Source organism: Halichoerus grypus, chromosome 4 (assembly GCF_964656455.1).
Source record: "Halichoerus grypus chromosome 4, mHalGry1.hap1.1, whole genome shotgun sequence".
Classification (NCBI taxonomy): Eukaryota; Metazoa; Chordata; class Mammalia; order Carnivora; family Phocidae; genus Halichoerus; species Halichoerus grypus.
In genome coordinates this window covers 11,607,215-11,619,732 of record NC_135715.1, presented here as the reverse complement: position 1 = coordinate 11,619,732, position 12,518 = coordinate 11,607,215, and the positions used below count along the sequence as shown (strand labels likewise).

Sequence of the window (12,518 nt, the reverse complement as noted above, 5' to 3'; positions counted from 1 at the left end):
TTCCATGTGAGAAAAGGAATAGTGATAACAGCTATTATTAATTGAGTTCTTATTAATTCTCTTAATTCTCAGACCTCTATGAGGTGGGTATTATCCCCATTTTAGAGAGACAGAGGTGAAGCTTTGGATGTTAAGTAATTTATTTGTGTCACATAGCTCCTGTGTAACAGAAAATTAACCTGTCTCTCCAAACCTCTGTTCTTCAGTAAGTAATCTGTACTGCTTCAGAGAGGAGACACTCTGAGCCCGTGTATAAAGGGGATTCGAGCAAGCGTTGGGAGAAGGGTGGTGATCTTCAGAGTTCTTACTAATCCCAGGTTTCCTTCATTCTCTGATTTTATTTGCATGGAGAAGCTCATAGTGCTAATTTTGAGCCGGTCTAGCATTAGGGTGTGTACACGGCAGTATATCAGCCGGTCTAGCATTAGGGTGTGTACACGGCAGCATATCAGCCGGTCTAGCATTAGGGTGTGTACACGGCAGCATATCAGCCGGTCTAGCATTAGGGTGTGTACACGGCAGTATATCGTCATCACTGGATCACATTGACCTGTTACAGCCCGTACCAGGGTTTGCAGTAGCCTAAAGTCAGAACTGAATCTGAACTTTTTAGCGATTAGAACGTATCTTTCCTTCCCAATTGTTATAGCATTTTCACAGTTCAGCTGTTTCTGTCACAATAACAAACAATATGTACCAAAAGGAACCTTTTTTACTTTGGCTCTGCCTGTCCGTTAATTTTTTATTGAGCTTAACCTGACTCCCCGGTAGACAATTAGACTAAGCATATTTGAATAAGAGTTTCAGGTTCTACTTGAGTGAGAAGGCAGAACCCAATGACATTGCCGTATCCTTTCCTCTCGCTGCCCCACCCCTACTCCCTCACTGTCTACACCTGTGAGAATTGGTTGTCTTTGATTAGTTGGGACAAAAAGCAAACATTTCCCAGTTCAGGGAATGTGAAAAGATTGTGTCATTTACTGTGTCAAAGAGAAAATGTTTATAGTTTCATCTTGACATGTCTGTTACAGGTCCCACCAGATGTATTACATGTTTGGCTTCTTATTTCTGGTGTTCATCATTTTGGTGATCACATGTTCAGAAGCAACTATACTTCTTTGCTATTTCCACCTATGTGCAGAGGTATGTATTAGCAATGTTCACTTAATTTGTAGAAAGTGTTTATAATTTTGGCATAAAGCAACTTTGAATACTATTAATTGAAATAATTTCTGTAAATATGTGTTTATTAAGATAGAAATTGACCTGTATTCCTAAATCAAATGTAGCCCTCTTTAGGAATGGATGAAGATAATATCTCAGTTCAGTATATTTTTATTTATTTAGAGCTTAAATTTATAAATGTTAATTTTCTGAAAATAGCACATTATGCTGAATTTTCATTTTTGAGTTTTTAAATGTCTAAATTAAAAATTAATATTCTTTATGAAATATAGATATTTCTAAACTGAAAATTTAGTAAACATTTTCAAGTGGAAAAATACATTGAAACATTTCGGCAATTACATTATAATGAATTATATTCATGGCAAAATGATGGCATTCTTATGTAGAATTAATTTTTAGAGGTCTGGGTTGTATTAAATCATTCTTTCATAGTTATTGTCTATACAGGAGGTTAAATCTAACTTTATTAAACTTCAGGTGCTTTTTTTTTTTTAATGTTAAATTCACATAACTTAAAATTAACCATTTCAAAGTGAACAGTTCAGGGCACTTACTACATTCATTTACGGTGTTGTGTAACTACTACCTCTTTCTAGTTCTGAAATATTTTCATCACCCTTAAATAAAACCTCATACCTATTAAGCAGTTATTTCCCATTCTCCTCTCCCTACAAGACCCTGGCAATCACCAGTCTGCTTTCTGTCTAGAGATTTACCTATTCTGGACATTTCATATAAATGGAATCCTACGATATGTGGCCTTTTGTGTCTGGCTTCTTTTACTTTAGCAAAATCTTTTCAAGATTCAGTACTTTGTTCCTTTTTATAGCTGAATAATATTCCATTGTATAGATATATCCCAATTTATTTATCCATTCATCTGTTGATGGAAATTAGGTTTGTTTCCACCTTTTGGCTATTGAGAATAGTGCTGCTATGAACATTCATGTACAAATACTTGTTTGAGTACCAGTTTTCAGTTCTTTGGGGTATATATGTAGGAGTGGAATAGCTGAGTCATATGATAATTCTTTAACTTTTTGCAGAACCACCAAACTGTTTCTCACAGTGGCTGTACCATTTTGTATTCCTACCAGCAATGCACAAGGGTTCTAATTCTCCACATCCTTTTCTACACTTGCTATTTTCCTTTTTTTTTTAAAGATTTTTTTTTATTTATTTGAGAGAGAGAGAATGAGAGAGAGCAAGCACATGAGAGGGGGGAGGGTCAGAGGGAGAAGCAGACTCCCTGCCGAGCAGGGAGCCCGATGCGGGACTCGATCCAGGGACTCCAGGATCATGACCTGAGCCGAACGCAGTCGCTTAACCAACTGAGCCACCCAGGCGCCCCTTTTTTTTTTTTTTTTTTTTTTTTTTTTTTTTTTTAACTCTAGCCATCCTAGTAGGTGTGAAGTGGTATCTACATATTGTGGTTTTGATTTTCATTTCCCAGTTGAGCATCTTTTTTTGTGCTTGTTGACCATCTGTGTATCTTGTTTGGAGAAATGTCTATTCAGATCTTTTGCCCATTTATGAACTGGTTAGTTCATCTTTTTGTTGAGTTGTAAGAGTTCTGTATATATTCCGAATACTGAATACGAGACCTTTATCAGATCAATTAGAGAATATATTTGCAAATACTTGTATATTGTAGGTTGTATTTTTTACTTGATAATGGCCTTCACGCAAAAGTTTTTAATTTTGATAAAGTCTGATTTATCTATTTTTTTCTTTTGTTGCCATATCTAAGAATTCATTGCTAAATCCAAGGCAATGAAAATTTACCTCTATATTTTTTTCTGAGTGTATAGTTTCAGCTTATATATTTGGGTCATTGATCCATTTTGAGTTAATTTTTTGTTATGGTAATTAGTTAGGAATCCACCTCATTCCTTTGCATGTTGGATATTCAGTTTTTCCAGTACCATTTGTTAAGGAGACTATTATTCTTTCTTCACTGAATGGTCTTGTAACCTTGTGGAAAATCCATTGGCCATAGATGTATGGATTTATATCTGGATTCTCAATCAATTCTATTCCAGTGGTATATATGCTATCCTTACGCCAGTACCACACTGTTTTGATTACCATAGCTTTGTAGGAAATTCTGGAATTGGGAAGGGTAGGCCCTCTCATTTCGTTCTTTTGTGAAGATTATTTTGGCTACTCAGGACCTTTTGAAATTTCATATGAATTTGGGATCAGCTTTTCCTTTCTTGCAAAAAAGGTGGTTGGAATTCTGATAGGAAATGCATTGAATCTGTGAGATTTTTAGGAGAGTATTGCCATCTTAACAGTATTAAGTCCTGCAGTCCATGAACATGGGATGTCTTTCCATTTATTTCAGTCATCTTCAGTTTTTTTTTTTACCGATGTTTTGTAGTTTTCAGTATATAAGTCTTTCACGTCCTTGGTTGAATTTGTTCCTAGGTATTTTATTTTTTTGGATGCTGTTGTAAATAGAATTATTTTTTAAATTTCCTTTTCAGATTATTCCTTGTTAGTATATAAAAACATAGCTGATTTTCATTTCAGTCTTGTACCCTGCAACTTGCTGAATTTATTTGCTATAGTAGTTTCTGTTGTGGATTCCTTAAGATTTTCTCATTTGTGCTGGTATGCTTTTTAAGTATATTTATTTTTCACATATTCCAAGGGGTAGGAAAGAGTGAAGTATTTTTTTTTAAGATCTCCTGCTAAGCGATAAGCTACTTTATGTAAAAGTAAGAAGAGCTGTTTTAAAAATCGACCTTGTTTAAATTTTGTTAGTAATAACTGAAAATAGATTCAACCAGGCCTTCATAGGATAATCGTCTTCCTAATATAGAGTTGACCAGACTATAAGATAAGTAATATTAATTTTGAACTATGTAAGTAAGCTCTTGTACATTGCTTTTCTTTGGGAAGAGTACATTTTAAAGTACATAAACCGTTTAAGATTTTTCAGGGGCGCCTGGCTGGCTCAGTCGGTTAAGCCTCTGCCTTCAGCTCCAGTCATGATCCCAGGGTCCTGGGATCGAGCCCTGCGTTGGGCTCCCTGCTTGGTGGGGAGCCTGCTTCTCCCTCTCCCTCTGCCTGCCGCTCCCCCTGCTTGTGCTCGCTCGCTCGCTCTCTCTCTGTCAAATAAGTAAATAAAATTAAAAAAAAAAAAAAAAGATTTTCCAACACGATTTTAGCCCGTATTTAAGTAGCTCCCCCAAAAGTAAAGGATGGTTCTTAGCATCTTTAGTGAGGAGGGAAATGGGCAAAGTTCAGTAGGGGAAAGAGACTGGAAATGATAGCAAAAATTAGGTTTGGGGGCTCTTTCACTTAGCTGTGTTTGCTTTGTTAACTCTGTTCAGCTACATGTTATCTATTAACTGGAAAGTAATTCCTGTTCTTTTTTTCTTTTCTACCTAGGATTATCATTGGCAGTGGCGTTCATTCCTTACCAGTGGCTTTACTGCAGTTTATTTCTTAATATATGCAATACACTACTTCTTTTCAAAACTGCAGATCACAGGAACAGCAAGTACAATTCTGTACTTTGGCTATACCATGATAATGGTTTTGATCTTCTTTCTTTTTACAGGTAAGAATTAAAATGATTGGTTTTAGTTAACAAGTTTATAGGCAAATTATTTATAAGTATTTTCCTTTTATAAATCCATGAAGGCTTCTGCTACTCAGCACTCCTATATTTAGCCCTCCATGCAGCTAAGCATTATTTGGTCTGCTACGCTGTGAGGTGGATGTCAGTAAACCAAAAGTGAGGGGACTGAACCTAAAGGAAGAAGGCTAGACAGGCTCCATTGTTGTGCTACCAGCCCAGGGGTACCTGGACCCACACCTGCCCAAAGTTTTCCCCTGGTAACCTCTTAATGGTACAGTCTTTCTCAAGCTCGTTTCAGAGGTAGGGTAAAAAGCTTCAGCTACCTCATTTTAGGGATAAGTAGAAATTGACGGGGTGAAGTCAAGATGACCTTGAGAAAAATGTCATCAAGAAAACACAATCCGGGGCGCCTGGGTGGCTCAGTCGTTAAGCGTCTTCCTTCGGCTCAGGTCATGATCCCAGGGTCCTGGGATCGAGCCCCACATCAGGCTCCCTGCTCCGAGGGAGGCCTGCTTCTGCCTCTCCCACTCTCCCTGCTTGTGTTCCTTCTCTCGCTGTGTCTCTCTCTGTCAAATAAATAAATAAAATCTTTAAAAAAAAAAAAAAAAGGAAAGAAAGAAAACACAATCATAGAACACTCCTTATTCCAGAAGTTTTAAACTACAGGTTTATATCTCCACTTTAAAATCCAAGTACCTAGGTGGGAAACTGTAGTGGTATTTGTTACATATGTGTGTCTTATCTGTTCACTAGATAAAAGTTTTCTGCATCTTAGAGCCCTTAGAGTAGTTGCTTGGTAAACATTTATAGAATAACCAAACTAAAAAAAAAGAAATTGTGGGACCTTTCTTTTTCACAAAAAAAGTGCATCTAAAATTTTATCTTGGATTGTGTTGTATGCTCTGTGAGGAAGTATAGGATCTGAAAAGGAAGAGGGAATTAAAAATAAATTAGAACTGTTCTATTTTTTAGTCATCTGTTAACATTTGAGAGTATTAGGTAGGGTTTGAAATTCCCTGCTGCTGTATCAGCGTAGAATGAACCTCAGGCTCTTACTCTGATTCTGTGTTCCAGGTCATTGGTCAGAGAGAGTGGGATAGGTGTATGGGGGAGGGGGGTGTTTATCTTGTGTTAGATAAGATAGGTCCACAGCCATAAATCTTAATTAGTCCACAGCCATAAATCTTAATTAGTAGTCTGTAAAACAGAGGTAGCCTATAAAACAAGGAATTACTGTTTTTGTGCATCTGTATCTGTGTGTCCGTAAGTGCATATATAGAATAATTTATTCCTTGCCTAGGGACGCCTGGGTGGCTCAGTCGGTTAAGCGTCTGCCTTCGGCTCAGGTCGTGATCCCAGGGTCCTGGGATCGAGTCCCGCATCGGGCTCCCTGCTCCGCGGGGAGCCTGCTTCTCCCTCTGCCTCTGTCTCTCTCTCTCTCTCTCTGTCTCTCATGAATAAATAAATAAAATCTTTAAAAAAAAAAAAAAAATTTATTCCTTGCCTACACACAAAGTAGTGATCTTAGTGAATGTCTCTTGTTTTTTCCAGGCATGTGATAGAAAGATAGTTTAACCAACACCTAAAACTTCAATGTTCTTGGTTTTTAGTGTCATATTTTATTTATTCAGAGTAAAACTTCATAATCCAAATTTGGGAGCCACCTCAAATTAATCAACCAGTTTAACCAATAACTTTTGGTGTATTTTACTTTATGGGAAAAATTCTCTCTACAGGGGAGTGGTGAGCTCTTTGAGTATCTTGCATGTTTCTAAAGTGGGATGCATCTGTATTTACTTCAATACTCCAAACCACCATGTTATTGAAGTCAGTCTGTTTTACAAAACAAAACAATGCTTCTGTCACATAAGGAAAGATGCCACTTTCATTATGTACATTATATTTATCCCATATTAAAAACAAAATAAAATACTAAAAGTATTTTAAGAACAAAACCTAAGGTTGCCAAATATGGTGATAAATGTATTTTCTCGTCTTTAAATATCTTATTATCTTGAAGTTCTTGGTAAGCATAAGATTGTTTAAATACATTTATGTTTTCACCATTACTTTTCTAAAATAGCCCCAGCCTCTTCACAGACCTTACTTTTGAATATCCAAAAGGTGTATTTTTATGTCCTCTAAAACACACAGTGACTGGCACATTTTAGGGGCATGTATGATAACATCCCATAATAACAGCCCATAGTCTTGACTTAGAAAATCCCCTTTAATACTTTTTCTTTGTCTTATATTTAAAACGGTAGTGAAAACATTGGAACTTTAAATATAAAGCTTACACAAGGATATGTATATCCCCTTCTGTGTTCTTCAGCACTTAGACTTCTATTCTCAGGGGGTAATTCTGGAAAAATACCCAGTTTTTAAAAATATGGTAAGCAGTTCACAATTTAGTAAATATTCCTTTGCAAAACAGAGTCTCTGAATTTGTTTAGTAAATCTAAGCATGGTAAGGTTTAAAATAGCACTGTACTTGAAGTCAGAAAAAGTGAATTTGCATTCTGATCCTGCCTACCAGCCAGCCATGTGGCCATTAGACATTTACTTAACTGATCCTCATTTTTGTCACCTGTCTAGGATTCAAATTTTTTGGAATCTAGACTGATGAAGGTACTTGAAAACCAAAGCATACCTTTTTTCATGAATCATCTCATTTACTCTATTATATAGGGCAGATGAAATTATCTGTTTTATTATATTTTATTTATTTTTTAAAAAGCTTTTATTTATTTGAGAGAGAGAGAGACAGATAAGTGACAGAGATAGAGAGAGAGAGCACAAGCAGGGAGGAGAGGGAGAAGCAGACTCCCGCCGAGCAGGGAGCTCAACGTGGGGCTCGATCCCAGGACCCTGGGATCATGACCTGAGCCAAAGGCAGATGCTTAACCGACTGAGTCACCTAGGCGCCCCTATTTTATTTTATTTTAAAGATTTTTTTTTTTTTTAAGATTTTATTTATTTGACAGAGACACAGCGAGAGAGGGAACACAAGCAGGGGGAGTAGGAGAGGGAGAAGCAGGCTCCCCGCTGAGCAGGGAACCCTGATGCGGGGCTTGATCCCACGACCCTGAGATCATGACCTGAGCCAAAGACAGACGCTTAACTGAGCCACCCAGGCGCCCCCAAATTATCTCTGTTTTAATAAGAAATGGGCTTGGAGATTTCAGTTGACTAGTCCGAGGATAATACACACAGTCCTGACAGAGCTGCTCTGTCCTTTGACAGCACGCCACCTCTCATATTCAGTGGGGGTGCATCTTTGTTATTATCCTAATTCTATCCTAATATCACTTTTAACACTTTGTAAAAACTTTCTGAGTTTAGTTTTATTGCAGTTCTTTGGAAACTGATAATTCCCAATAACTATACTTAGAAAATATCCCCATTTGATTATTTTATGAATCTGATATTCTGTTTAAGCTATTCATGTCATACCTTGAATTAATTTTAATAGCAGTTTTCCATTTTGTGATAAAATATTCTTAAATAGGAAAGGAAAATTGGTATCCTATTCGTCTTTTAATTTCAGGTTTCTTGCATGTAATAAGGAAAAGAATGTATTATGGAAAGCTTAGGTAATCTTAAAGTATTAAAAGTCTATTTCTGTAAAAAATTTGATTTGAGATAGTTGTATATTTTTCAAAAAAGCTTACGGATCTATGGTATATTCCTGGTAAGTAATAGTTTATAGTTTTGTGGCTTTTTTTTAAAGGAACCAATCATTTTAAGTCTGTGTTTTTGGTAAATTATGAAATTTCCTCTGGAAAGTGTTTATTTTTGTTTTTTCTTTTATAGGAACAATTGGCTTCTTTGCATGCTTTTGGTTTGTTACCAAAATATACAGTGTGGTGAAGGTTGACTGAAGAAGCCAGTGTGTCCAGTTAAAACAGAAATAAATTAAATTCTTCATCAACAAAGACCTGTTTTTGTGACTACCTTGAGTTTTATCAGACTTATTGGCCTAGTAATCCTTCAGAAACAACATAATTCTAAATACACCTCTTCCCGTACACCTGTCACCACAAAATGTGTTTTCAACACTAAAACATTTGTATTGTGATTTGATTAAGTATATATTCAGTTGTTCTCAATGAAGAGCAAATTTAAATATTATGTGCATTTGTAAATACAATAGCTATAAAATTTTCAATACTTTTAATGGCAGAATAGAGGAGGCCATATGAAACAGTACTGATGAAATGCAGGACAGTTCATTGTAAATAGGATTTTCTAGGCTCGGTAGGTGGAAAGAATTATTTTTCTTTGAAGGAAATAACTTTTTATCATGGTAATTTTGAAGGATGATTCATATGATGTGTTTATTGGGGGGATGTGGCTTTTAAAAAAAATCTTGTATTGGTTGTAACTGTTCATATCTTCTTTTCTGTGTTGACTTCATTATTCCCATGGTATTGGCCTTTTAAACTATGTGCCTCTGAGTCTTTCAATTTATAAATTTGTTATCTTAATAAATATTGTAAAAACGTCTTCACTGCATCATTACCTATTGTATATTCAAGGAGAGTCTATAAACAGAAATCTGTTTACTAATGGTATTTTAAAATGGTGTATACTGTTTTATCAGATTTTACTGATTTTTGTTCATGTAACACTTTCTTGGTTGATCTAAATGAAATTCCAGCCTCTTGGGCTTTGTGATAAATCTGAGATTTTCATTATTAGGCAGTAATAGAAATTTTAGTTGTGCACATCTAGCCAGATAAATGATGTAAGTCTAGTAGTTACTGTGGGCCTCACTACATTGCCATTAAGGATTTTATATTTTTGACTTGTTTTTCAAAATACAGTATTTTTTATTTTTTAATAAAAATCTCAATCATTATTATTATTACTATTTTTTAGAGAGAGAGCATGAGCAGGGAGGGAGGACTGAGGAGAGAGGCAGAAGGAGAGGGAGAGAGAGAATTTTAAGAAGGCTTCAGGCCCAGTGGGGAACCTGACGCAGACCCTGAGATCATGGCCTGAGCTGAAATCAAGAGTTAGAATCCCAACCGACTGAGTCATCCAGGTGCCCCATTTTTAGTTTTTTAACTTTTAGTTTTTGTTTATACATTAGCAATGACTAGCAAATCTCCTTCTTTATGATTACATTGTCTTCACTTGGATTTCACAGTTTGATTTCTTAAAAGTTAAGAAATAACTTTCTAGGGTACCTGGGTGGCTCAGTCGGTTAAGCATCTGCCTTCAGCTCAGGTCATGATGCCACAGTCCTGGGATCGAGGCCCCTCCCCTCCCCCACCCCTCAGGCTCCCTGCTTAGCGGGGAGTCTGCTTCTCCCTCTGCCTCTGCCCCTCCCTCCCACTCGTGCTCTCTCTCTCTCTCAAATAAATAAATAAAATCTTTAAAAAAAAGAAATAACTATTTCTCTTTCACATTCATCTGACTAATTGAAATCCATTTATGTGGAAAAAGGAGTTTGGGATGATTTCAGAAACATTAGTCTGCTTACACCTATAAGAATATTCATCTTGTATTTTAGGGGCTTGGTGCTTGCTGCTTATGAGAGAACAAATCAGATAGTAAGGTTGCTGGGCTCCTACTCAATAATTTTATGTTATCCTTTTTTAAGAAAACTAACCTGTTGGTTCTTTGTTTTTGTTTTTTAAGATTTTATTTATTTATTTGACAGAGAGAGACACGGCAAGAGAGAGAACAGAAGCAGGGGGAGTGGGAGAGGGAGAAGCAGGCTTCCCGCTGAGCAGGGAGCCCGATGTGGGGGCTCGATCCCAGGACCCTGAGATCATGACCCGAGCCAAAGGCAGTCGCTTAACAACTGAGCCACCCAGGCGCCCCCTAACCTGTTGGTTTTGAAGCGTGAAGGAGCTCTAGTTATTTTTAACTTCTCACATAGAGACCTAAGATAGAGAAGTTCCTTTCAAATTTATTTTCTACATCTGTTGAAGTATATTTAGTTTTTTATATATAATACTGTTAAAGTACAGTTGAGATAAGCTGGTTGACTAAACAGAAGGTTTTATTAAAAAACTGTATTCAGAAGTAGGTTAGTTTTGTTGATTAAGCTTAAATTTTATTTTTCCTTCCCTGAACAATTAGCTTAGTGACTAAAACAGACAACTTACTGTTTTGATAGAATTTTTTAATTTAAAACTTATTTTTCTTTATACCTTGCAGTAAGCACATTTTACACTTAAATGAGGCAATTGGAAAAATAAAAAGATCAAAGGAAAAGAGTTAGGAGGGAGTAAAGACGAGGAAGGAGACAGCGAAGAGGAAGCAAGACCTGTGGTAAGAAGGGCTGTGGAGGATGCGGCCCCTTCTCTGTGGCTTTGACTGCCTGAGGAGTCAGCTGCCGTGGTTCCAGCTCACTCGCCTTGCTTGGCACTGTGCCATGAACACGGGGCAGTCACAAGATGTCTGAGTTGTTTTTTCTTTTCTCGTCGCATGTCTGAGTCGTTTTTTCTTTTCTCGTCGCTGCAGAATTTACCTGGTTAGGCCTTTTTCTCTGTGTCCCAACTCTTGGCTGATTTGATCATCTTAAGCAATGCCGTGTTCAAAGTAGTCTTAATTAGTAACGCTAGCTAACATGTGCAGTTTGGGTTTTATGGCATATGATCAGTGCTATAAGTGAAAGGAGTGCGTCTAAAGGGTGCCGTGTAGGTAATGGAGCACTTGGGGGAAGTAGCTCAGGATAGACCTTTCTGTATTGATCACACCATAGAAGGTGCAAAGCTTGTGCACAGCCCAGAAGTTGCTGTGTGGTCATAAATGGGCATCTGGTGCCTTAGTTCTAGTTGATGTTTGACTTGAAAAATAATATCTTAAATCTGTGCTATCAGTCCCTCATACTTTTACATATACTAGCTAAGATATGTAATGCCGCAAGTCACAAAACACATTTAAAATTATAAAGCATTACAGGCCTTAAGGATGTTTTTAAATGATTAACTTTAGAAGGCTTTATAAAGGCCTGCTTTTGGGTTTTAATGAACAGGATAAATGACCTCTAACAGAATGCATTCCTCACTTTTTGCCTATTGATAGCAGGACATTCTAGTATTTCGTTAATATGTAAATTCATGTCATTAAAGTATTTTTCCATATCTGTATTTTTCTCCTATAGCCTGGACAGTGGCCATAACATCTCTGCCTGCAATGAAATCTATATGTAGAACATAAAGCTTTTTGCTTTCTCAGAAATTTTTACTTTGACAGAGTCAAACCTGTTTCCTTCTGCTGATTTGCTCTCTAACTATAATTTGAAGTCCAAACACTAAAAATCATTGTTTCTGCACATTTCTCTAGCTTTTGAAATTCTACTGGATTTCTATGTCCTGCCCATTTAAACTTCCTATCTTTGTTCTCACATTTGATTATCTTTCGTTCTCTTTTATTCTTTGGCCCCCTGATATAGTTGACATTTTTATTAATAATGAATTATTTTATAAAGAAGAAAGCATTGGCTCCTGAAAGTCCTATTTATTATTTCCTTTGGATATTTTTAGCAGAAAGCAGTCTAGGCCACATGAATGGTCTTGACTGTGCTATATAAATAGTACTGTAATAGGTCATAGGTCATTAATTTCTCTGAAAGAATTAAAAATACGACAGATTTAACTAAAAAATGATAGATTGAAGGATTAGTGTTTACTTTTAAAAGCTAGTTTTTACTGGTACTTTATAATCAATAATGTCTATGTAGAACTCAAATCTGATTTTCTTCCTCAATATAAGCTAA

The 12,518-nt window shown here is 36.4% G+C and overlaps 1 protein-coding gene across 1 annotated transcript in view; it reads left to right on the top strand.

Moving 5' to 3' along the window:
- The window catches only part of TM9SF2 (transmembrane 9 superfamily member 2), a 58,171-nt gene extending 48,882 nt beyond the window's left edge, over nucleotides 1-9,289 (top strand). The window contains exons 15-17 of the mRNA XM_036122427.2: nucleotides 1,032-1,143; nucleotides 4,588-4,759; nucleotides 8,597-9,289. Of these exons, the coding sequence (XP_035978320.1) occupies nucleotides 1,032-1,143; nucleotides 4,588-4,759; nucleotides 8,597-8,664 (352 nt within the window). The 3' untranslated portion in view covers nucleotides 8,665-9,289. The remainder of the gene's footprint in view (nucleotides 1-1,031; nucleotides 1,144-4,587; nucleotides 4,760-8,596) is intronic.
- Nucleotides 9,290-12,518: the final 3,229 nt, after the last annotated feature.